The following is a 27,667-nucleotide window of genomic DNA, read 5'->3' as shown; positions in this document are numbered from 1 at the left end:
TGAACCATATAACTTTTTTCCATTAAATTATTCAAATGACTAATCTACATCGAGAAAACCCAAGAAGCTATACCATTTTATCTTTATAAAATTATTTGACATTGTTTTAAAAAGCATGCAAGGGATTACTGTTTAGCTTCATCATGTGTTTAAAACAATAATGAATAAACTTCAATGCAATAAATTATGTAAAACTTCTCACACTACAACCCAAAACTTTCAATGTCAACTATTTTATATTAATAATTCATAAGCAATCTCACCAAGATAATACTTTAAATAACACATACAAATCAACAAATATAGATTTCCTAGAATACTTAATAAAGCAAAGAAGTATAGTCTCAATATAAAAAAAAAGGGAACCAAAAAAAACCCTCCTAAACTCACACTGTATTAATCTGAAATCACTTCATCACCTTATATTATTTTATACATATAGGCACACACATCATAGCACAGGCACACATACACATACATATGCCCACATGAGCTTTCCACTTAGATGAAAATCTCCTAAAAATTGAGACTGGTACAAAAATGTATTCTATATCCTACATCCTTGTAAATACAACTGATCATAACTTATTCAAAAGGAAAAAACATCTATTGTTGTCAAAGTTAAAATGTGCTAATTTGCTATCTAGTAAAATGTTATCAGTTCACTCAATATCAGTAAGTCATTAACCATTACAGCACTGACTATTCTCAGTTATAATCAACACCATTTCCAAAGGACTAGCAAAAGTATGAAGGCAGATTATGAACATATATTTTTATTTTACATAAAACTATATGTTAAAAATGAAAACTGAAAAAAACTCCATCTGTAGCGAAAGCAAGTATTTTGTTCGGTTTGATTTTACCAAAACTGTATGAGTCAAATACTAAGCTACTAACCAATTAACTAAGCTGTTATAGAAAAAAAAAAAAAGACTAATTTTTTTTTGAAATGGGTAGTTTTGAAATCCAAGTCTTAAAATCAACATATATGTTTAATGTGTTTTTCCATTTTTCTCCTTTTAAGCTGTTATTAAATTAATAGCACTTCTAGCAATCAAAGAAATTTAATACTATCATTTTATCCTTATGAAAAATTACAGTGGTTGAACTTGTTAATGACACTAAACACTGATAAGTAAGATATAAAAGTCATTTGGTAGGCTTAATATTCACTTATCTCCATTCCAAACTGGGAAATGGTTGGCTATTCCTAACCAACTACACCTGTCACCTAACAGAGTAAATTTTCTAACCCATACATCAAGTCACAGGACTGGCTAAAATTACAACAAATCAAAACTGGAAAAAAAGACCTCATTATCCATATTTATGAATATAACTTATAAATGGAAAATGCAAAATACAAGGGACCAACATATAGATACCACATATTCAATCTAAAAATCTGAAATAACTTGATGTGAAAAAATAGTGGAGAATATCTTAAAAGTTAGAATTGAATAGTATCAACCAGTTCATCAATGACCTTCTTAAAAACTAGTAAAAACTAAATAATGTATTGATCAGACATATATACAAATGTAACAAAATGGAAAGAATGATAAACATAAAATTCAGGATAGTTAATTCTGATTATCTCTGAAGAGGAGTCAAGATGAGAGAAGGGAGGAATGCATAGGTAGATGAAAGTTATTGATAATATTCTAGTTAATAGTATAGATGGAAGGTTCCTGAGTAAATGTTTAAGAACTTTTAGCTAAATTAACTTTTATAATGAAATAACATTATGCCTGGACCAATTACCACAGTACATCATGAATCAAAGATTATAAATAGTAAAATTCTATGCTGCTGAGGTCCATTTTGAAAAAAAATAATTTATATCCACTTACAGAAATTCACTTTTTATAAATGTTACTTCTAACATTAATATTAAAATATCCACAAACTCCAATCTTTTTAAATAAACATTCAAGTTAAAGGAAGGATTGTAGAAATGACCTCAGAAAACGAAAACCAAAATCATTCTTCTCCCTAAATCAGAGTAATACTACCATATTGGTTTCAAATTACTGTCCCTCAAAGGTAGTTCAGGGCAAACTTTTTGTTTGTTGTTGTTATTGTTGGGTTTTTCTGAAACAGAGTTTCATTCTGTGTTGCCCACGCTGGAGTGCAGTGGTATGATCTCAGCTCACTGCAACCTCCACTTCCCAGGTTCAAGCAATTCTCCTCTCTCAGCCTCCTGAGTAGCTGGGATTATGGGTGTTCACCATCAAGCCCAGCTAATTTTTGTATTTTTAGTAGAGACAAGAGTTTCGTCATGTTCACCAGGCAAGTTTCAAACTCCTGACCTCAAGTCATCCATCACCTTGGCCTCCCAAAGTGCTGGGATTACAGGTGTAAGCCATGTGGCCAGGACAAACATGTTAAACAACAATCAAAAAAGCAAAAAGCAAGGAAAAAAAAAAAGAATCTATAGATTATGAAATGAATCTGTATTAAGATCTTGTAAATTTAAAAAAAAAAAACCTTCAAAATAGATATCAAATCTTATATAAGAACTTCTACGTCAAACCACATTAAAATGAGAGCCAAAGCAAAACATATAATAATTTATAAGCAAATTTTGCTTAAGTCAAATTAGCAGTATCTGTATATTTATATTCAACATATTATTCTAAAATTTCCCAAGCATAAAATATATTTATAGCTAATAGTAGTCTATAAGCCAAATATTAACGTGAAGACAATGCAACATAATATATTTTATGTTTTATATTTACATTTCTAAATGTAAAAAGGAAGAAGATTTAAGGTTACCTAAAAGTATCAAAATCAAACACGGGACTTCATGCAAAGACAAATAGACAAATTACTAGATTAAAAAATCACGTTTAAAATGCTTAAGTACTCAAATTCTTTATTCCTTTGACAAGAAAATAAATAATTTCAAATAAACTCTTATATCCAGAATTCTGAGGACAAAATGACTGTTAACTATTTAAGAACCTGAATAAAAATGTGGCAGTATTTAAAATACCAAAGGTTGATACATTTAGAGCTAGTAGTGGTCAAATCTTTGCTCTTAATGTAAAGGAAAGCAATATAACTGAAATTTTTATAAGTAGTCTCAACTGTTAATTTATCCACACAGGAAGCTAACAAAAGACAGAAATATCATCCTTCTGGACTTGAGTCACATACTCTAAAGATGAAAGGGGAGGGGAAAAGAACCATACATACAAAAACCCCAATGATATTACCTCTTTATATTTTCTTTCAGTGGACTTGATTAGAAACGGTTACCTTAAAAGAAAACATAATAAGTACTTATGTGCAAAGAGTTAATTCAAATTTATTCAAAATTACTTAGTGAGATAAATTCCCAAATTTTACCATGAAGGGACCTACTATGTGCCAACATCAGTACTATGCACTTTATATCCACCATTATATTTTACAAATGATGTGACTGAAGTCACAATAGAAGCTTGTGAGAAATGGAGAGTCTAATGACTTGTAAAGCCTGACCTACAGTACCACTGGAAATTGCTTATTAGTACCACTTCCAAATATATAGTGATAACAAAGTCAGAATGAGTAAATTTTAATATTTTATTCAACAGAATGATTTCTAGGTAATTAGGGTTAAAAAAAAAATTAAACACCTAAATTGCCCAAGAACTAGGAAATAAAAATCTTCTGTGCTCCAGTTAAGCTTCCATTCTGACTTCTAATTCACTGTACATCAAAGAAAATCAACTTGCCCTGACACATAAGGACTATTCCCTTCAGTGGTGAGGCAGGTGTTGAGGCCAGAAAGAGAGCCTATTTTCCACAGCCTTTTACCTTGTTTGATCACTGGTTACTTTTGATCTGACACTGCCCTCTCTCTAGTAATGACTTCCCCCTCATAGACCCTACCTCACATCTGTCAGAAAGAATAAAGGGCATCAAACTGAGACCTGACAACGCCTATGGGCCATGCGATGTGCTGCCAACAGAATGTTCCCCAGCTCCCACAATTTTCAATTCAGTTTCTTTTGTTCTGGTAGGTACAGGGTTAGGGTACCAATGACAGCAGAAAGGATTATGCACCAACTGTGAAACCAAGCCTTCTTGAATGTGTATCTTTTATCTTTGCTTCTTCATCTTCTTAAATGCTGCAAACTTCATGGTGGTTACTATGAAATACACATTCAACAAGTGCAATAGAAAGTTTGTTTAAAATCCTTTTCCAGGAGAAAACAAAGGAAACAATATATTATAATTCAACTATAAAGCTTTAAGGAAAAAATTTCAAACCCATGGTGTGAGATTAGTAAAGGCCAGCTGTCAAAGAGCACGTTAATGGTTAAATGAAACCACCGAAGTTTTACAAGGACCACTACTTAGTGGGTACTGCCATTCACTGTCTAAAAATGGAAAAGTCCCCTAGAGCAATGCACGTATTCACAAGAAGTAAACATTTCAATTGTTAAATTACAAATTCTACCATACTAGTGTGAGAATAAGGTAAAATTGAAAATAAATTCCACTAGTCTTGTTTAAATAATGTGATAATTATATATAACCTTTTTCTTAAGGCATTGATAATAAGTCTTAAATGTTAGAAATTAGAAAAATCAAATATCATTTTGATAATATTTTACTCATAATTTTTCACTATCATTAAAACATTTTATGAATTCTTGAATATACATATTTGCACTCCCCAAGCCCCCTCAACACACATATAATGATATATGATTCATTATCAGACATGCAATAATGAGATTTGCCAAAAAGCAGGCTTAGAGGCAAGTATCATTTTTAAGGTTAAAAACACCATCTTTAAAAACAAAAAAAAAAAGAGCCTTTTTTAAATTTTGAAAAGGAGGACCAGAAGAGGAAACTGCATGATTATAAGTTACATGCAAATTTAATGAAAATACCGAATTATAATGCATAAAAACAAATAACCTTAGATATATACAAATACAGAAGCTCAAACATAGACAGTAAGCACTAAGGTGATTACAAGTTGATGAATATAACTGGAAGTTCATTTCTACAACAGCTGACAAAGGTAAGCCTTAACAGAAAGGAGTAAGGTACCCATGTCTGAAGAATTAACCTGTGACACTAGGCAAAAGCACACACTAGACTGAAAATGATTTACCACTATTGAAGACCAGATGTGAAATACCTTCTATTCTTGTACTGACCAGCAGTCAGCATAATTATATTATTCTAAAAAAAAAAAAAAAACCTGTTCTTGACTGTAATCTAAAAACATCATAATATATAGTCTATTAGAAAAATGTTATTGTTTTAAATAGATTTTAATATATGAAAAAAGATTATTCCTATATACTTGGACTAACTTTACAGTAGAAAGTCATAAGGGCATACTAGAAAAATATATTACTTCTAGAAGGGGAAATAAAAACAACAATTTAATCCAAGGATAAACAATACATTTGGCAGAACCAATACTTGTCCAGTTTTTTTCCCCTCTCAAGTCTTCCAAATGTCACTTAATCCTCCAAGAAAATGAAAAAACAAACTGCAGTATTGTAACAAAATATCTATGCTTATTCTTGGGCATTCTTTTCTCATTTTCAATTCTACAAAATTGTTAAACATATTAAAGAAAAAATAATAAAATATATGGGAAGAATTTATCAAGTTAAAACCTAAAAATTTTATATGAAGTATTTTTTTTAAAAAAACTTCATCTTCATTGGCAGTCCATTTCAGAAAGTATTTTTTTTAAAAAAACAACTTGCCAGTGTAATTTCTGCATGGTATATTATGCTCAAGGCATGCAATGCCAGTGTTCTGAACTAAATTTAATGCCAGATCTGCCTGATGCATTTTATTGGTACCAAGCAGCAAATATATATCAAATATTATATATTATATCTACCTCTTTCTAATTGCAACAATAAAGTCAAGCTCTTCTGAACAAACTCAATCACAGAAGCAACTAGCTAACTTTCATCTTTTCAAGAATCAGGTTTAAAGTATGACAAAAGAAAAGAGACACCACCCTTCATAGCAGCCTTGAGAGATTTTTGGTAGGGTTGCCTGAAAACAGAAGGAAGAAAATGCATTGGGGGAAATACTGAAACAAACCAAATATCCTCAATGAGATGTAAACCATGTAAATGAAAATATATAATAGGTAATTTGTAATAAAAATGTTTAAAGCCCTAAGTTTCAACTTTCACTTTTAAGAAATCATATCCTAAAATCTATCTAATTCTTTAAAAAAAACACACTTATTTGGGATTTTACTTCTTCAAACTATCATTGCCATTCTTCTCAGATTAATGCTAATGAAGAATCACTTGATACTGCTATCGAATAAAGTATGTTTCACCCATTCAGTTAATAAAAATTGAATTTTATGTCCTAAAACATATACTTTTGTGTACATATTAAAGTATAAATGGTCATGTTTAAAGTTACTGACATATGTCTCACTTAAAATGTGACTTTAAAAGAAACTCCTTCTTCCTTATCTCAAAAAGAATCTTTCCAGAACTAAACCAAAAGAACTTAAGTGTATAAATGATTCATCTTCATTGGCAGTCCATTTCAGAAAATTTACAATTCATACATTGAAAAAAAATTATTTTTAAGAAATTCTAACAACTATCCATTTAATCAAAATACTGAAGAATATACATATTTCTTTAACCAGTATGCAAACAATCTCATTCCCATTCTAAGGAGTTACATGGGGAAACATTACTAAACGAAAACTCTCAAACCTACAACAAATTATCAATGGATTAATAAGAACCAACTAAATACTGGAAGCTGATAGAAGACAGGAAAGTAAAAAATATGGGGTCATTCTCAAAGAATATCTGAGAAAAAATAAGCTTGGCAGTAATTTCAGCTAAGCTTGACAGTAGTAATGAACACATACTGGAATAAACATAAGAAGAAGTGACTGATAAATGGACAAGTATGGAAAATGATGAGACAGAGACTAGTAACTGAAGCAATCTTTGAAATGAGCAACTACAGATTTCTGAAATGATAAAAAAACAATATTTTGGAAAGAACACTCCTGGATTGTAGATATGATCAATAAAAGTCAACCTTTGGAAACATCTTAGTTCATGAGTGAATTCAGAGGAATATATACAATGTATCTTTACCCGTTCATACTTCTATCCATTAAATTCTTCACCCAAAAAAAGCTCAAAACAAATATAAACTATAGAATGCATACTACATAATGAAACTGCCTACAATTATATATGACAAGCAGATTTATCAGTATATTAATGGAATAAGGGTATATGTGTGTGTGTATGAAGAAAATGATGTCCCACAACAACTTAAAATGAAGTAGCAAACTACAAAATTATCTTCAAATACTCAACTATTAACCTAGTAAAAAGATATGGAAATTTTATCATGTTCTCAGAGGAGTTAAAATGAAAAGCTAGCAGAACATGATGCAAACAATTTTATAACTGCTAAGCATTCACTTGGACATTTCAACATTAATGAATATAAATATATACCTTCTTTATAGTCTCAAAGATATTCTGTAAAAAAGAAAATAAGGACTCAGATTTACAATTACTTTTCTTTGTATTACAGAGTCTCAATATATTTATTTATATGTCTTCTTAAAGTGAATGATAACCATCTAGATTTTAGGCTCCAATTAAAAAATAACCAATGAAGATCTGGTAACAGACACTACAAAGTTTTTACCCCCAAACTCTCCTGAAGTAACTTGAGTACTTCTACCATCATACTTTCAAAAGAAAAATAATGAAATAAGGCAGCACTAAAGAAAATGACTATACTGATGTATTCTGCAACCTAGATGTGCTACACAAATTAAGATGCAACACAAGAAGGACTGGGAAAAAAAGTAAGTGTCAGAACTGTATGGACTTATCTGGCTTTTACACTTCTTGGTTATTAAAATCTAGACAATCTAGTAAAAAAAAAAAAAATCTACCCAAAACTCATATTACTACTCATCTTTCTACTATCAGGTAACTTTTTGTTCAAATCTTTGAAAATAATTTCAAGAAAGACAGCAAAAAAAGACAACCTACCTAATATGAGTAAACAAAATCTGCATCACTAATAGAAACAATATTTAACACACAGGTTTAGACAGGAACATCGCCTGTGTATATTTTGCCTAAAGACAGGGTTGCCTGACAAAGGCCCAAGTAGCACAGAACATTCACGACAATGTATCTTTTTGATAATGACTACAATAAAATGATGGAAAGACTGCATCCTACTGCCTGGAAGCCAGATTTAACTACAGTTTGTAAACTATATTTATGGAGGCAACAAACCACATTGCCATGTATGTACCTATGCAACAATCCTGCATGTTCTTTACATGTACCCACCCCAGCAGCTAAAATGCAATAAAAAATATATACTAAAAGAAAAAAAGCTGATTCTCCAATTCTCCTTCCTTTAAGCCTAATCACTGAAATAACTGGGATTAACTCTTGGATATCCTAAAACTGTAGCGCCTCATTACTGTGGATAAAAACATAAGCAAAAACTTCTTCCTAGATTCAAATAATATAACTCACTTGTTGACTGACAGGCTAGAAAGGTAGTTCAGGAACATATGCTCATAAATGATCGGCTTAATGTACTCCTACCATGCCACTACCATCTAACCTTATAAAATTTCTGTTTGCTAAGTCTAACAGCTCAACTCTTTACTCAACCCACTATCTCCTATTGCCAACACTTGAGCACAAAGCCCAAGACTGCACTTTCATGCTTGTATCTTAGTGATAATTTGTTTTGCTTCAAATCTCTGATTTTAACAGGTAGTCAAAAAAGAAAGCAAATAAAAATTAGATTTTTATTTAAAAAAAAAAAAACAGGACTTAAACTACAGACTATATAGGTATGGGGGGAAGCACCAGCAAAAAATTATAACACTAGGAATAATCTACCAATTATAAATTTTAAACCCAAAAGAAGCACTTTTGAATTTGATCCAAAAAAATACATATATTTAAAGAATACTTAAATACTATGTGGAGTTTCCTATTTTTAACCATAACAAATTCTGCATTATTCACACTGGGATATCTTTATCAGAGTTTTTAATACTAAGCCAGCTTCCTCCTGAGATCCTGTTTGCATTTGGTCATCTCCTATCATAAGCTGATGAGTCCCCAGAGTTTGTGAACTAATTTTAATATTACTAAACTAATATAATTAAGCAGGTAAATCTGCTGGGTAAAAAATAACGCATTCCAAAAAAAATTATTTGGATATCATCCAAAGTCACTGTCTATCCTCTATACGACACTGGCACACAGGGAAAGAAAAAAATACACATTCATTCTTTATTGCTTTCTATGCCTTCAAATAGCAGAATATAATTCACTTGTGTTATCTGATTTAAAAAAACAACAGCAGCCTTAAGAGAAAGACACCAATAGACTAAAAAGAGAGTAAGAGATTAAGATCTAGCAAATAATTTAAAATGAGTAAAAATGTGTTTATTCCTCAGATTGAAATTACACCATCAAAAACTTGTTTTACGACAGGCAAAGTGACTGATGCCTGCAATCCCACCACTTTGGGAGACCAAGGCAGTAGAATCGCCCGAGCCTGCGAGTTCAACACCAGCCTTGGGCAATACAGTGAGACTGTCTCTACTTAAAAACAAAACAAAACAAACTTGTTTTAAATTCAACTGAATCTTTCAAATACTACTTTAACAAAATAAAACTGATTTTATTAACGTAAAAATATGCAAGTCAACATATTTTATTAACGTAAAAATATGCAAGTCAACATAATTCTGACAAGAATTATATTCCAGTTGACCAGAATTAAATGTTATTAAAGGCAATTATCCCAAAAAATACCCTTTGAGTACATTAGTGACTTTGGCTGCATAAATCTGATACACAAAGAATAGCATCATTAATGTGCTAACTAGATCAAAACAATTTACTTACTTGAAAAGTGAAAAAACATTTGATTCTTTATCATTAAACTTTATTTTAACCTTTTATTTCATAAAATATATCACCAAAATATTTTAAGTGATAACATTTTTTAAAGCATGCTCAATTCGGTAGTAACCCATCCGTCACTAAACCAACATTTATTGAATGTCTACTATATTCCAACATTAGGAGGTAATGATAAAAAGATGAGTGCATACTCCTGGCCCTCAAAAGAGTTGACACTCATCAGCAAGATATATCTTTAAAACATGATTTCAATTATCAGTAGAGAGTGATTTAATACGATCTAGAAAAATCTGAAAATGTATATATCTTAGCACCATATTGTATATACTTCTAGGTATATGCCTGAGAGAAACTCTTAAAGATGAGCACAAGAGATCTGTACAATAATTTTATTGCAACACTGTCTGTAATAGTAAACCAGTGGAAGCAATGTAAGTGTCCTTCAATAGGGAATAAATAACCAGGAGGTTTATATATATAATAGAATACTAACAACGAAAAAGAATGCATCATATTCATTGCAGCTAGATCTCAAAAATAAAAGTAAAAATACAAATTATAGACTCATATATACTTTGTGAGACCAAATATTTAACCATATGACACCAGATATAAATTATATGTGACCACAAACTAAATAAATGCCACATGTCATGGTTATCTACATACACATTAAAATATTTTTAAAAGCATTTTAGATCATCACAGCAGTTGCTCTGCAAGGGAATAATGGGACAACAGTAAAAATGTATGACTACAGAGACTTGAAGTTTATTTGCTTTATTAATTCAAGAAGCAGCAGCAAATTTAATAAAATGCTAACTGTCAATTTCTGGGTGACAGGCATAGAGCTGTTATTACTCCTTTTTGTATTCTACATTTTTCTTAATTTCTCAAAATAGGAAAATAAAACAAGACATTAATATCTGATCACACTTCACATTTGCTAAAATCCCATGCTATAATCCTTATTACCTAGAGACTTTCAAATTCCACAGCATGATACTGAAAAAAATTAATAATCTGGTCCCTTCCTTCTTTTCCAGACCCAAATATGAACACTTCCCTACCATCTAGCCTACCAACCTAGTGGCACTTTAACACTCACCACTTACTAAACATTCCCCATATTTTTCTGACATCTTATCTTTGTTAATGCTCTTTCCCATTACTGCAATTACCTTATCCCAAAATATGTCTCTTGCATAATCATCACATCACTATATATAATTCAAAACCCAGTTCAAATGTCACCTACTATTTATAGGATTTTCAGATTCCTCCCTTATCCCTCACATAAGAATAACTATTTTTGCAATTGGTGTTTCTATAGCACTATTGTGAGACCAGAATCTCCTCTCTTTGGCAGTATAACTCTTGTTTAATGCTTCAACACTTCTCACAGTGCCTGGCACACAGTAACTGTTCAAATGTTAACTGAACTGAATGAACATCTGAAACCAGTGTTAAGGAACAGAGTACAGAGTTATCAGTTCATGAATTCATTAAAATTTCCACTAAATCTTCTGGACAAAAATTAAATGTATAGCTGCTGAATCCAAATGTCACAAAAACATAAAATACTATGTTTGCAATACAGAGGCGCTTTGTATAAAATACTGCAATTCTATTATTGATTATATTCATATTCACATAGGATTAAGATTGACACTAAATACTAGCTTTCCTCTTTGATAATTTCAGTAATTTTCCTAGAAAAAAGTTTTGAATACACTTCCGCTGGTACTTGCAGCTTCTCCTGAAATCAATTATCATTCTAAAAAATGATTTTCTACTCCTGCTAGTTTAATGTCTCACAGCACTAATCCATAAGTGTTTTAAAGGCAGATAATGTCTTTCGGAAGCTGCTACTTTGTTCAAAGATGTGTGGATTAGCATTATAGGTAATGTATCCATGCAATCCAAAGAGCTGGAAATGAAAGATTTGGGAATCTTAACAGATCTGAATTAGAATCTTGACTTTGACATCTATCTGTTGTTAACTTCTTTATGCCTCAATTACCTCACTGGTAAAATGGGATAAAAATAGCTATCTCATGTGGTAGTTATGAGGATTAATTATATAAAACAGCACAGTACCTGGTATATTAAAAATACTCAATAAAAGATAACCTGTATTAAATATTTTCCATTACCAACAAATGACAGCAAAATTCTGAAATGTAGTTGCTATGGTCTAAAGGACTGTGTACCCCCAAAATCCGTATGTTGAAATCCTAACCTCCAAGATGATGGTATTAGGAGGTGGGACCTTTGGGGAGTAATTAAATCATGAGGGCAGAGCCCTAATAAATGGAATTAGTGCCTTCATAAAATAGACCCCAGGGAGCTTGTTTGCCTTTCTACCATGTGAGGACACAGGGAGAAGGTGTCTATAAACCAGACACCAAACCTGCCAGTGCCTTCATCTTGGACTTGTCAGCCTCCAGATCTGTGACATACATATTTCTGTTGTTTATAAGTTACCCAGTTTATGGTATTTTGGTACAGCAACCCAAATGGACAAAGACAACAATAAGATGAGGTTCAGTATCTTTAGATCAACTCCGTTAGAACGCTATATTCAAATATCACTGTTCACTGGAAACTACCATTCTTGGTTTAAGTAAATGTCCCATCCATTAAGAGGGAAAACAACACTGAAGGCAAGTGTATATGCTTGATGATTTTGGAGACTAAAGTGAGTACTTAGCCCTTTTCTACAAAATCCTTCAAAATGTAAATTATTTATGTCTGGTATTACAATTAAACTCGCTTCACAAGAAGTATTTGAGAAATAAGACATCAAGAGTATAGTAGGGATGGGGACAAACAATCTCCTTATTAACTCTTATATTTAAACCCATTAATATATTAACTACGGTGAACAGTAAGAGAGTCAGGAAATGGAAGCTTTCACATATGCTGAATTAACTACTGCTATTTAAACTCTGACACAAATGTTTATCTTATATACTACTCTAGTTATCAACATGGCTACCAATCTTTTCAGCTGACTGCTACAACAGCCTCAAATCACAGCAAAGAGCAAAAAAATATAAATATAAATATAAATAATAAATAAAAATAAAACATGAAACTGTCAGTGGCTAACTGGTGAAATCAGACGAGGTGATACTAGGCACTGATACAGCCCAATTCAAATTAGTAAACTGCAGAAAGCAAATAATAAGCTTCAATATCCTCTCCTGATAGGAGAGGATAAAAAACCTTTATTGAAGCCTTCTTGTGTTTTGGGGCCACGAAACCTATTTGGTGCTTTACCTCTTAATCTCATTTAGTCTGATCCTCATAAGAACATGTATGAGGTAGCATTGTATCCTTTCTGCAAGGAAGGAAAACAAAGATCTTTCCTTCCTTGTAAAAATTAAGATAACTAAAACAAGTCACCTGAGTAAGAAACGGCAGGCTCAAGGTTTTAAATGAATTCAGTGCAACTCAAAAACGGTGTTTGCCTCCATCTCCACTTAAAATGCTTTCAGCCTGAGAAGGGAAAAAAAAGCCTGGAGAGGTGAATTTGGTCCTATATCATTCATGTAAGTCTCCAAAGGATAATTAAATTTAAAAGAATAGTGTTACCACAGCAGCCAAAGGACTCTGAGAAGTCACAAAATTATAAAACTAGTAAAATATCAACTAAAAAACTGAAAAAGTAAACAGTCACAATTAATTTTCAGGAAATCAGCTTTCAATGAGGAAATTTCATCATTTCCCTATAACCTTCTGAAATCTATTTATAGTACATTACTATTTTACTGACAGTTGAGTAATCTATAATAGTTTACAGCCCAATTTTTTAGGGTAGAAAATGTAAAAAATAGACCAAATACACACATAACATATACAGATCTACATCAAAAATGCTGATACTAGGACATAGCACAGAAGTTATTTTTGAAATAAAATTCCAATACTTTAAAACATCAGCCTAGATAACAAATGACAGATAATCTATCTGACCTCATTGTTTTACAATGGAATAAAAAGGCACCCAAAAGCTTCTCTGTCCAAAAAGTAGAGAAGCAGAATTTGGTGCAGGGAAAGTAAGAAAGCAGTGGAAACATACTTAACTGAGGTTTCTAGATCATTAATAACTATATGCTCAAACTAAATATGACTTAAAAATAGCTTTGTGGCATGCTCTACATAGAAGTGATACAAAACCTACCTCTAGAAGAGACAGATAGATACAATATGCTAGACCCTCACTATAGTTGTACTCCTTAAATCTAATTGTACAGTCAACACAAGAGTTTTATAGCAAATACAAACTTTACCTATGAAGGTACATCACATTTGTCTCACTCAAAAATAACTAAAACAAAAACTCATTCTCTTTTGAGAAAATTCTATATCTAAATCCTCTGCTTCACTATAACTCATTGAAGTCAAATCATTGTTCTCACTTTCCACATGAATAAAACTTCTCCCTCATAAACACTGGAATCCTTCCCCTATTCTAAATTATATCTTACTTAAACCAGTGCCACAAATAAGAATGTTCTACTATCTTACCACTTTGTATAATATGGTAACTTCATCCTGTAGCATTCTAGATGCAACTAATATTGTGAATTACTTAAGAAGAAATGTTCCCATTAAGAGCACATAAAGGACAAAAGTGTAAAATAAACTATAACATGTGCAGAAACTTGTAGAGGCATTCCATCCTTATACTTACATCAAGGATATAAAAGCTATGCCATAGAAATATACAAAGACAATGCTGCCATCTAAAGGCCAAGATATAATATGAAAAGATGTATGCATACTCAAATACTACCAAAACAACTTCATATTTTAGTCAGAAAAGTTTATACTAAAACTATGCTGATTATTTTTAGACTATGCAATTAAGCTCTAACACTTTTTGAGAAGATTCAGTTTATTAAGAGAATTAGCAAAATAATTTTGGCTAATGATCAGTATTTGTCAAAGCATAGGTGAGATTCTTATGGCATTCTTTCTGACACAGTGTTCTCTGTACATATCTGTATCAGCTGCTAATTTAAAATATTTGTTGTTATATTAATTAGAATACATATCAAAACAAAAACATCCCAACTACTTAAAATTGTAGCTTTTCAAGTATTTAAATATTTCTCCTTGTTTTAAATTTTAAAAATATAAACTTCCTATGGGAGGTTAGTTATCAATATCTCAAATATCCAATAAATAGTTCAAATGATTCTACATTTCTTTTTCTAAGAAATTTAAATGGGAAAAACTGCAGTGAATTAGCCTTTAAAACAGCAAAATTACCTCAAATTTCCAATGAAATAAAAACGTTTAATCAAAAAACTAAATACAAAACTGATTCCCTTAGCATTTAGCATTTAAGTATATAACATCTTTTCAATGTACCAAAATATTAGGAAAAAACTAATGTGAAAATAACAAGAACCTTCAAAACAAAACAAGTTGCTTTCTTTGGGAAACCACTGGCTAAAAACTGTTTGATGTGCCAATAAAACTATTTCTCTATGCTTGTTCAACAAGAAAAATACAAGTCAGCAAATATCCTATTTCTTGAGGAATAGAAAACTTCCAAATTGAGATCACCATCCCTTAATTTATCTTGGATATAAAGTGAAACCCAAAAATTGGATAACAAATACAGTTGTGATGCCATAAAAACTACTATATTTTACATGTCTCTTATAAGTCATAGTTTGCACCAATTTAAAGATACTATGTAATTTATTTCTCAAAATTATAACCAGCAAATAGACAGATATCAATAACCTCATTTACAAATGAGGTATAAAGAACTCAAGTAACTTTCCCAGGGTCACAATGCAAGTGAGTAGATATCAATATTCAAAAATTCAGTCTCTCTAACACAGAAGACCTAACTCTCTTTACCAAATCTTACTGTCTCAAGAATGACTATTACACAATGTTTATTAAATGTTATCAATTCTGAGGGTCAATAAAAAGATCTCTTTATTTTTGAAGTACAACTAAAAAAGCAAGTCTTCTTTGTGGTATACTACACGTTCAGGACTACCCTGACAACATTTTCAAATACGGACATGCATTGCTTAATGACAGGAAAATATTATGAGAAATGTGTCATTAGGTAGTTGTATGAACATCATAGAATGTACTTACACAAACCTAGACCAAACAGCCTACTAAAGCCCTGAGCTATATGGTATAGTTTTTACTGTGCCTAAGCTGCAAAGCTGAACAGCATGTCACTGTATTGAATACTGTATGCAACTGTAACACAATGGTAAGTATTTCTGTATCTAAACATAGAAAAGGCAAAAATGCACTATAATAATCTTACAGGACCACTATTGTATATGCTATCCACCGTTAACCAAAACATTGTTATATAGCCCATGACTGTATGTATGCTATTTTTCAATTTTGAGAACTCCTACTGGTGCCTCCTAGTGACAACTTTTTCGTTTAACTGATATGATGTACCTATCCAGTAAATACATAAATGCTTTGGAATATTATTCAGCCATAAAAATTAATAAGGCTCTGATACATGGTAAACACAAACGAACCTTGAAAACATCATGCTAAGTGAGACACCAGAAATAAAAGACCATGTATCATGTGATTCCATTTATACAAAATATCTAGAATAGGAAAACCCCATAGAGATAGAAAGTAGATTAGCAGTTACCGGGGACTAGAAGAAGGGTAAAATGGGGAGTGGTAGTTAATGGGCACAGGGTTTTTTAGAGGCAATGAAAATATTCAAAAAATTAGACATGTGTAATAACTGCACAACATGGTAAATACACTAAAAACTGATGCATTGTATACTTTAAAGAGGGGAAATTTATTTTACGTGAATTACCTCTCAATAAAAAAGATTAAAAGACGTTTAAGTATTATACATTAAATGTGTCTGAGTTACCCATATATATGCTTAAAATACAAAATCTATGTAATTGCCCATATTATCTGCTCTAATTTATCGAATCCCATTTTTTATCATAAGTAAATGGCTCTATTTTACAAGAGTACATTTTTCTGGACATTAAAAAATTCTAATTCTCTACAATTATTACAATCCCTAGAGATACGGAAAGAACTACAACCATAGACTTATGTTTGGCAAATAAGTTTGATTTTTCCAATTTACCAGCATTAGTTCACTGTCCACATTAGAAAAGACACATTAGCACATGCTAATGATGGATTTTTAACATGCAAGTAGCACCTACAAACACCATCTATTCACTTAAAAAATCATTATAAAATCATCACTTTAAAAGAATTTTTGCTTTTGACAAAGTAGTATTTGAACCACCACAAGAAAACAAGCAGAAAAAAAAATTATAAATAGTAGGAAGAATTTGAAGGTAAGCAACTAAATGGACAACATGAGGATGAAAACAAGTACTTACTAATTTGTTTTCCTGCATGTATATTCTCTGTAATTTCAGACAGCCCTTAGCTATGACGATCATGCCTTCATCTGAGATCTTGTAACATTGGCCAAAATGAATATCTTTGAGTTCTCTGCATTTTGAGCCCAGCTGTAAACAAAGAGATTTAGCTGAATGCTCAAAACATAACAAAGGTAATGTATTTCCAGTGAGATTTTCACATATTTTTTGAAAATAATCATGTCAGAGTTAAATATCTGTTACTTTTAAAATAAGATAAAATGTAAGCAACCCATAACTTAAAACAGTACTATATAAACATTTTTACCTTCCTCCCTGCTTCAACTAACTCATACTACATGCCCACCAAGGTACACAGATTACTTAACAGTTCAAAGTTATATATTTATTACTCCAGTATTTTTTTTTGAGACAGGGTCTCACTGTGTCACCCAGGCTACAGTGCAGTGGCTCAATCATGGCTCACTGCAGCCTCAACCTCCTGGCTAAAGAGACCCTCTCACCTCAGCCTCCTGAGCAGCTACAGTACAGGTGCATGCCACCACACTTGGCTACTTATTAAATTTTGTTGTAGAGCTAGGGTCTTGCTATGTTGCCCAGACCAGTCTTGAACTCCTGGGCTCAAGCAATTCTCCCACCTCAGCCTCCCAAAGTGCTGGTATTACTGGTGTGAGCCACTGAACCCAGTCTCTTTTTAGTCTTAATAATTAGGAAAAAAAAAGTTACACTTAAAGGAATAAATTATGGTGTATTCATAAAATTGAATATTATATAAACATTAAAATTGGAACAAACATTTGACAAAAATGTATATAACTTTTATAGTATGATCAAATTTTATAAAGAAATTATGCAAATTTAAATGCATACATATGTATTTGTGTACAGAAAAAGAGACTAAAATACATACCAAGGTGTTCACAGTGGTTAATCCTGACAAGTACATGAGTTTTTATTTCCTTCTGCCTATGAATCTTCTCTAATTTTTGCAATAAACATTACTTTTGTAATAATAATTTTTAAAAACTTCCAAGTTCTGTTTCAAGTGAAGTAATGACATTGGAAACGTGGGAATTCAGTTACTTTTCCAGGGGTGGTGATAGACATAAACTATGTTATTCTAATCTAGGCTGCACTACAACCAATTAAATATTCCTACAGAAATGTAAACTTCGTGAAAACAGTGGTTTGTCTATTCTGTTAAATAAGGTATCTCTAGTGCCGAGTATCTTACACTTAGTTGACACTTAATAAATATTCCTTAACTGAAAAATTAGCTGGGCATGGTGGTGGCACGCGCCTGTGGTACTAGCTACTCGGGAGGCTGAGGCAGGAGAATTGCTTGAACCCAGGAGGTGGAGGGTGCAGTGAGCCAAGATCACACCACTGCACTCCAGCCTGGCCCCTGGCAACAGAGCAAGACTCTGTCTCAAATAAATAAATAAATAAATATTTGTTAAATGAATGAAAAAGCCGATCAGGATTATGCACTATAAAAAAGTTCATTTTAAATGGGCAAATACAAGAAACCATGATTGTGGCCTCACATACTACTAAGTTCCAGTTAATCCAAGGGTTCTACCTGGCCCAAGGAGATAATTCAGGGGTCCAGGAAAGCAGATTTTTAAAAAGGACACGTTCATTTTTTTAAGTTATCCTCTAAGTGAACTTCAGCCTTTCCTTATTACATGAAAAACACCACAGTAGTTTAGCAACACCCGAGACTTTGTAAGCAATAGAAATCAAAGATTATTTCATATATCACTGTTGCAGATACCTTGAAATATTTTCCTTCATTAGTATTCAGCATGCTCATTAGATATCAGATTTTACTGAATTCATTAAAAGAGGCATATATAGTTCTATAACAAATGTACGACGGCATGTCACTGGACCTGAGAAAACTAAATCCAAAGACAACAGTGGGAAAAGCAAAGAAGTTTACTAAAGAACTCTCAACAGGCTCACGTATGTCTGGCAGTGAGGATGAGGGTGGGGCCAGAAATACTAGAATTCTTGAAAGTCAGCTTAAAAATTAGTTAAACCCTCAGATCACCTGCCCATTACTGCATAGGCAGATCTTCCCCATTTTCCCACAATGGCTAAAAACTGTATTTCTCTGGGGAGAGCAAAACGTATGAGTTTTTGGACTGCCGTATACCACACATAGCTGAGAAACAAAAAACAATGCTGAAAATATGGGGATTTGTAAAAGCGGATACAGTGAAAATGAAAAATTCAAACAAATAGTTCTATCCAATTTTCCAGGATGAAAGGATATCAACTTCCAGACTGAAAGGGCTCATCCATGTGTCCAGCACAAATGACAAAAATAGACACGTGGCAATGCAAATCATTATAAAGTTTCAGAAATATGAGTTTAAAGAGATTCTACAGACTTACAGAGATAAACTTCATGGAAAGGATTAGGAGGAAAATACATCAAACTTCTTAACAAAACTAAAAGAAAGCAACAGTCCAATCCTATCAAATTCTGAAGAGAAATTATTTCTAAACTAGAATTCAGTACTCAGGAGTCAAACTATGAATTAAGTGTGAAAGTAGAATTAGAGACACTGTCAGACATATAAGTTATCAAAAGATTTACCTCCCATATACTCTTATCAGGAAGGTTTTGGAATCTGTGCTCTACAAAACATAAGAATACACCAAGGGAAAGGAAATATGACATCTGGGTAACAGAAGATCTAACCCAACAGCAAGAGGAAGAAAACCTTAAGAATAACAGTGGTAAGACACTAAGATGACCACTAATACAATCACACTTGTATAGGAGAAGTCCAGACTAGACTATTACAGGCAAATCTGCTTTAAGGCAGTAAATTTAATAAAGTATTCACATATAGGCATACTAATGCAACTGGAAGAAGGCTTTGGTCTTTATTAGTGCTAAGAGTATAAAAACTAGGTAAAGGAAAAAAAAGACATCTATTAATTCCAATGAAAACAAAATGCTTTAGAGAAAAAAAAAGGTAGGTACATAATTGTAAAATGTAAATGCTGAATACTTATTTAACAAAAATTATAAAAGAATTATGTTGGAAGGATGAGAGGATAAGACACAAGGAAGGGAAGGAAGTGTACGTGAGCTAAATCCTTATCTTCAACAGAAAAGAATCAGCAATAAATAGTCAAAAGTGAATATGTTTTTAAAAAATACAAGCAGATATGGTAGGGGAAGACATTTTCTCATTCGGTAGGAAGCCCAACTAGTCTAATTCCTAGTCTCTCCATTGATTATTCTTTATTTAATAAACTGGACATTTCCAGCTCGTAAGTCTATATACTTCTTCTCATTGTGAATAAACTACACACAGGCAGCAAGCTATCTTTACTTCTCTATTTGGGGCTACTCTGCTGGTCAGCATAGCCAATGACTAGTCAGTTAGCCAAACTTCAGAGTTAGATTAACAAACCCATTTATCACTGTTTGTAAGCAACATTCTCTACCTTAGATTTTCCGAGTCCTAAAGTTGACATCTTGTTCCTCTATCACTACTTCTTTGTCATACTTATCAATCTGATAACATCCTGAGCAGTGAAGAGGAGGTTGTGTGAGACCTCAACAGTTAGTACGACAACTAGAAATACTGAGAAATAAAAGAACAGAATCTATATATTAACAGAAGAAATAAAGGAGGTTTTTGGTGAAGTCTTAAACATCAATGTGAATAGACAAGTTGTAGAACCTCAGGTTAAGAGACGTAAATCACAGTGCTGCAGACTGGGAAAAAAATTTAAACTGACTGCATGGTGTTTTGACATTAAAAAGTAGCTTTGGTGGCTTTATCTATAAGGAAATCACTTTTTATAGAGGTCACAAAGATGGGAACCATGTGGATGGCATATGCAAAAATTACCAGCATGTGAGGTAGTTAGATATGGGGAACAGTGCCTCACAGGGGAAGCTATCACGATTTACTACTACTGAGTAAAACCATCATTAATCTCACTGCAGAAACCGATACTCTGTTTCAGACATCACTGGATATAACTGGCAAGACTACACCTAATCAGTGCCTATCTGCACTAATCACCATTGAGCCATCCATAAATGTCCTAAGTTCCAGACTACCCAAGCACTGTAAAGTCAATCATTATAACTGATATATTTACCAATTTGGCTGATAGTCTTTAAATCTCTCAATGTTGCAAGAAACTGGAGCTCTACCCTGTCAAAAGGGAGAAATCCTAGTGCCCTGGCATCCAGCTGAGACATGAAAAAGATGATACCTTGGGAGCAAAAACAATGTCCTAGAATAAGGCCTATTCTAGACCATTCAAGTTAGAAGTATTTGGGAAACATCTTGGGCTTTCCACAAAATAAAGCATAAAACTGAACATAAACAAGATGAGGATGATCATTCAGTAACTGTAAGGCTTGCCTTAAAAAAAAATATTTCTGGTTTTCAGTCTGGCATGTAAGAACTTTAGAAGTTGCCACTCTGTTCTAAAAAATAAAAAGCTGAACAAACTGAAAATTAACAATTCTTTTTAGATCCATCAGAGAAATGAGGACACAGACCAAACCACTGCTGCAAAACTGCAGAAACAGATAGGCAGATACAGAGAAGCACAACTCACCACAAGAGAAATTACTACCAGAAACCTCAGCAGGAACCAGGACTGGAGTAGGAAAACATGAACTCTATTTGCCAAAATACTGGAGGCACAGTGTGGATAAGTCTAACAATTAAAAATTCCAGGGGGACCTAGTTATAAGACAACACTCACATTTTTGTGAGTTTATCTACAGGAACTCTTCCAGGTCCTCAGGGAGAATATTGGAGAGAAATCACCTCATGCATACAGCAGTGAGAGGAGAAAAGTAACCATTTTGAAATATACCAGAGCATTCTATTATTCTTAACAAGGCCTGTTCTCAGGAGGAACTATTTTACCAGAGCCTAACCTGTGTGAGTCTTGTCAGAGCCTAACTTTCCTAGGGGAAGAGAAAGATTGAATTCCAGCCAGCTCTAGTCTTCCATATAAGAAAAGGGATACACCAAACTCCAGCCCCCTCTAGTCAGTCTAGTCCACCTAAGTGTAGGGAAAAAAATAGCACTGATGAAGGTAGTCCAGCGGCATAAACTTGCCAAAAGATTAAAACCTAATCCTAAAACTATAGAACATTTCCTCTCTCCCCACACCTAACCATTACTAAAGGTCCATTCACAGAAGGTGCATTTCCCAGGATAGGCTGAGTATCCCTCAACCAAAATATTTGGGACCGGAAGCATTTTAATTTTGGGATATTTTTCAGATTTTTGAATATTTACATTACATTTATCAGATGAGCATGCCTAATCTGAAAATCCAAAATCTGAAATGTTCCAACGTGTATTTCCTTTGAGTATCATGTTAGCACTTAAAAAGCTTCCAGTTTTAGACTATATTAGATTTTGGAATTTTGAGGTAGGGAGACTCAAACTGTGCATTATGTTCACCTTTCAATGAAAAATTACAAGGCATACTAACAGGCAAAAGACACAATTTCAAGAGACTGAAAAACACATCAGAACAACAGTCAGATATGGCAGGAATGTTGGAATTATCAGACCAGAGATTTTTTAAAACCATGATTAATATGCTAAGACCTTTAATGAAAAAAGTAGGCAACATGGCAAGAACCAACAGGCACTATAAAAAGAGACATTAGTAGACTGGATATGGCTGAGGAAAAAAGTCTGAGTTTAAGAATATGATAGAAAGTTTCAAAACCGAAAATCAGGAGAAAAAAGACTGATTAAAAATGAACAGAGTATCTAAGAAGTACAGAAAAACTACAAAAGGTATAAAATAAGTGAAAAGTGAATACCAAGAAAAGAGAGAGAAACAGGAACACAGAAACATCTGAAGTACTCATGACAAATAATTTACCCAAATTAATATCAGACACCAAATTACAGATCCAAAAAGTTCAAAGAATACCATGCAGGAAGACTGCAAATAAAGAAAGAAAAAACTACACCTAGGTATATCATTTTCAAAGTACAAGAGATCAAAGGTTAAAAAAAAAATATCTAGAAAGAAGACAGAGGATAAAAACACCTTACCTATAGAGGGGCAAAAATAAAAATTATATCCAACTTTGCCTTAGAAACCACACAGAAATCAAGAAGAAAGTAGAGTAAAATATTTAAAGTTTCAAGTGAAAAAAAAAACCCACCAACCTAGGATTCTATAGCCTGTGAAATTTTCTTTCAAAAGTGAAGAGAAATAAAGACTTTCTCAGAGAAAGAAAAAATGAGGGAATTTGTTAACACTAGACCTGCCTTCCAAGAAATGATAAAAAAAAAAAAAAGTTCTTCAGAAACAAGAAAAATGACATAGGTAGGAAAATTGGATCTATATAGATAAAGAATGAATCAGGGAAAGAATAATAAAGGTAAAACAAAAACTTTTCCTTATTCTTAAGATAGATAACAATTTGCTCAAAATAATAATGCATTTGATCATGTACACACATATACATGCTTATATATAAGTGAAATAAATAATAATATGAGGGATGAAAACTTTATTTTTGAGACAGTCTCTGTCACTAGTCTGGAGTGCAGTGGTGCAATCTCAGCTCACTGCGATCTCCACTCCCGCATGTTGAAGCAGTTCTTGTGCCTCAGCCTGCTGAATAGCTGGAATTACAGCCACACACCATGGCACCTGACTAATTTTTCTATTTTTAGTAGACACAGGGTCTCTCCATATTGGCCAGGCTGGTCTCAAACTCCTGACCTCAACTAATCCACCCGCCTCTGCCTCCCCAAATGCTGGAATTACAGGCGTGAGCCACCACACCCAGCCAGAAAACTTTAAAATATTTTGTTATTATAGGATATTTTCATTACCTATGATATTTTCACTACCTGTGACGCAGTACAAAGTTATTTGAAAGTGGATTTGAATTAGTTATAAACATATATTGTGAATTCTAGAATAACTACTTTTAAAAGTAAAAGAAAAAACTATGATTGATTGCTAAGAAAGAAAACGGAATCATTAAAATGCTCAATTACAATCACAAAAGGCAAAAAAAGTATGGAAGACAAAAATATTAGCAAAGAACTAAGGCAGCAAAGAGTAAACTTTAACAGATATGGTAGCTATTAATCCAACTACAGAAATAATGTCTTTAAACATCAGTGGTCTAAAAATAGCAATTAAAAGACAGATTATCAAAATAGATCAAAAAACAAGACCCAACTCTATGATGTCTACAAAAAACTACTTTAAATAGACAGAAATATATAAATTTAAAGTAAATAGATGAAGAAAGATATGCTGTATTCATATATATTAATTTCAGACAGAACAACCTTCAAAGCGAATCATGTTATCAGGGATCAAGGGGATATTACATAATGATAAAGGAGTCAACACTCCAAAAACACTTGGCAATCTTTAAGGTGTATGTACCTAACAATAGAGCATCAGAATATGTGAAGTAAAAAAATGACAGAACTAGAAGGAGAAATAGATGAATTTACTATTATAACTGGAGACTCTTATCACATGATCCAATGTACACCTTGGTTTTTACCCAAAAAAGTTTTAAAATTATGTCCAAATGGTTCTATTATAAATACACAGGCACATGTATGTTCACTGCAGCACTGTTTACAATAGCAAAGACCTGGAACCAACCCAAATGCCCATCAGTGATAGACTGGACAAAGAAAACATGGCACATATACACCACAGAATACTATGCAGCCATAAAAAACAATGAGTTTGTGTCCTTTGTAGGGACATGGATGAATATGGAAACCATCATTCTCAGCAAACTGAAATAAGGACAGAAAACTAAACACTGCATGTTCTCACAGGCAGGTGCTGAACAATGAGAATACACGGGCACAGGGAGGGGAACATCACAGACTGGTGTCTGTTGGAGGGTGGGAAACTAGGGGAGGGCAGGGAAGTTGGGGAGGGATAACACGGGGAGAAATGCCTGATGTAGGTGATGGGGGGATGGAGACAGCAAACCACCATGTCATGTGTGTACCTATGCAACAATCCTGCAAGATCTGCACACGTACCCCAGAACTTAAAAAAATTATGTCCATACAAAAACCTACATACAGAAGTTTATAGCAGTTTTATTTATAATTATTAGAACTTGTACATGCCCAATATGCCCTTCAATATTTGAATCAACAAACTGTGGTACACAACAGACAATAAGATATATTAATTGCTAAAAATAAATGAGCTATGAAAAGACATGGAGGAACCTTAACTGCATACTACTAAGTGAAGGAATCGAATCTAAAAGGGGTTACATATTATATAACTCAGATCACAGACATTCTAGAAGAGGTAAAACTACAAAGACAATAAAAAGATCAGGGGTTGCCAGGTGTTAGAGGAATGGAGTGAATAAACAGGCAGAGCACAGAAAATTTTTAGAGCAGTGAAGATACTCTTTACTGTATCTGTAATGGTAGATACATGTAAAACTCATAGAAAGTATACCACCAAGAGTGAACCCTAACATAAACTGTGAGCTTTGGAAATAATGTATCAATGAAGGTTTATCGATTATAATAAATGTATCACTCTGGTGGGGGATACTGATAATGGGAGGGGCTATGCATGCATGGAATCAGAGTATGTAAGAAATTTCTGTACATTCCTCTTAATTTTGCAGTGAATTCCTCTTTTAAAAGTCAAAAGAGCATTCACAGAAATTAGACAGCAAACAAAATTTCAAAATTTCAATTAATTCAAAAATTGAACAGTGAATAAAACTGTAAATTAAGAGAACTGCAAATTGAGAGAAAAGGTAGTTAAAAACAATCCTTCAGAAATGCTTAAGAAGCATTACAATTATTAACTAAAATAAAACTGGGAATAGCCAGATTTACTTCAGACAGAACAGATTTCAAAAGAAAAGTTATCAGGGATCAAGAGGGACATACATAATGATAAAAGAAACAACACTCCAGGAAGACATAATAATCCTTAACATGCATTCATCTAACAAGAGAGTATCAGAATATGTGAAGCAAAAACTGTTAGAACTACAAGGAAAATTAGATAAATCCACTATTAGACTTAGTGATCTTAATATCCTTCTATCTGAAATGGACAATTCAGCAGGCAGAAAATTAGTAAAGACATAGTTCAACTCAATAAAACCATTAATTGACTGGATATAACGGACATCTATAGACCACTTCATCCAATAGTAGAATACACATTCTTCTCTAACTTACATGGAATATTCACCAAGACAGACTGCATTCCAAGGCACAAAACACATATTCACAAATTTAAAATAAAAATTATACAATATCTGCTCTAAGACAATAAACTAAAAATGAATTCCAAAAAGATGACTGAAAATACTCCCATAACTTTAAAATACTCAGAGATTTAAATAGCACATTTCTTAATAACACATGGGTCAAAGAAGAAACTTCAGAAGAAACTTTAAAATATTTTGAACTAAATGAAAACTATCAAAATGTATGAGATACAGCAAAAGCACTGTTTAAAGGGAAATTTATAGTTATGGATGCTGTTGTAAATGAAATAGTTTAGATTCTATTTCTTGTGGGGTGTGTAGAAATACGACTGATTTTTTTAATCTTGATTTTGTATCCTGGCACTCTGCTGATATCATTTATTAGTTCAAATGGGTTTTTTTGTGGTTTCTTTAGGGTTTTCCATTCATAAAATAATGTCAGCTTCAAATAAAAATAGTTTTACTTCTTCCTTTCCAACTGGAAGCATTTCATTTCTTTTTCTTGCCAAATTCCTCCTTAGAACTTCCAGCACAATGTAAAACAGGATTGCCAAAAGCAGGCCTTCTTGTCTTGTTCTTGATCTTAGGAGAAAAGTTTTCCATCTTTTATCACTGAATATGTTATTTGTGGGTCTGTCACATATGGTTTTTATTATATTTAGGAAGCATCACTCTATTCCTAGGTTGATAGGTGTTTTGTTTCTTTTTCTTTTTTTTCAAGAAAGGCTGTTTATTTCACCAAATGTTTTTGTATACCAATTAAGATGATTGGTTTTTTTTACCCTTCATTCTCTTAATGTGGTATATTATATTGATCGCTATTTGTATGTTGAGCCACCCTTGTACTCCTTGGATAAATCATAGTAGGTCACAGTGTAGAATCTTTTTAATCTGCTGCTAAATTCAGTTTGCTAGCATTCTGAAGATTTTTACATATTCATTAAAGATACTGGTTTATAGCTGTTTTCTGTTTGTTTTGTAGTTTCATTTTTGTAGGGTCTTTGGCCGGCTTCAGAATCAGGGTAATGCTAGCCTCACAG

At 32.7% G+C, this 27,667-nt stretch overlaps 1 protein-coding gene across 11 annotated transcripts in view; it reads right to left on the bottom strand.

Moving 5' to 3' along the window:
- The window catches only part of FBXL17 (F-box and leucine rich repeat protein 17), a 572,981-nt gene that overhangs the window by 522,353 nt on the left and 22,961 nt on the right, over positions 1-27,667 (bottom strand). For 8 of the 11 annotated variants that reach the window (XM_054252081.2, XM_035292206.3, XM_035292208.3 and 5 more), the window contains exon 4: positions 17,354-17,485. The exons of the other annotated variants lie outside the window; for them this stretch is intronic. In XM_054252081.2, coding sequence (XP_054108056.1) covers positions 17,354-17,485 — 132 coding nt within the window. The remainder of the gene's footprint in view (positions 1-17,353; positions 17,486-27,667) is intronic. 11 annotated transcript variants of the gene reach the window in all.

The sequence above is a fragment of the Callithrix jacchus genome, chromosome 2, assembly GCF_049354715.1.
Source record: "Callithrix jacchus isolate 240 chromosome 2, calJac240_pri, whole genome shotgun sequence".
NCBI lineage: Eukaryota > Metazoa > Chordata > Mammalia > Primates > Cebidae > Callithrix > Callithrix jacchus.
The sequence above is the reverse complement of the archived record's forward strand: the minus strand, read 5'-3'. Positions and strand labels throughout refer to the sequence as shown.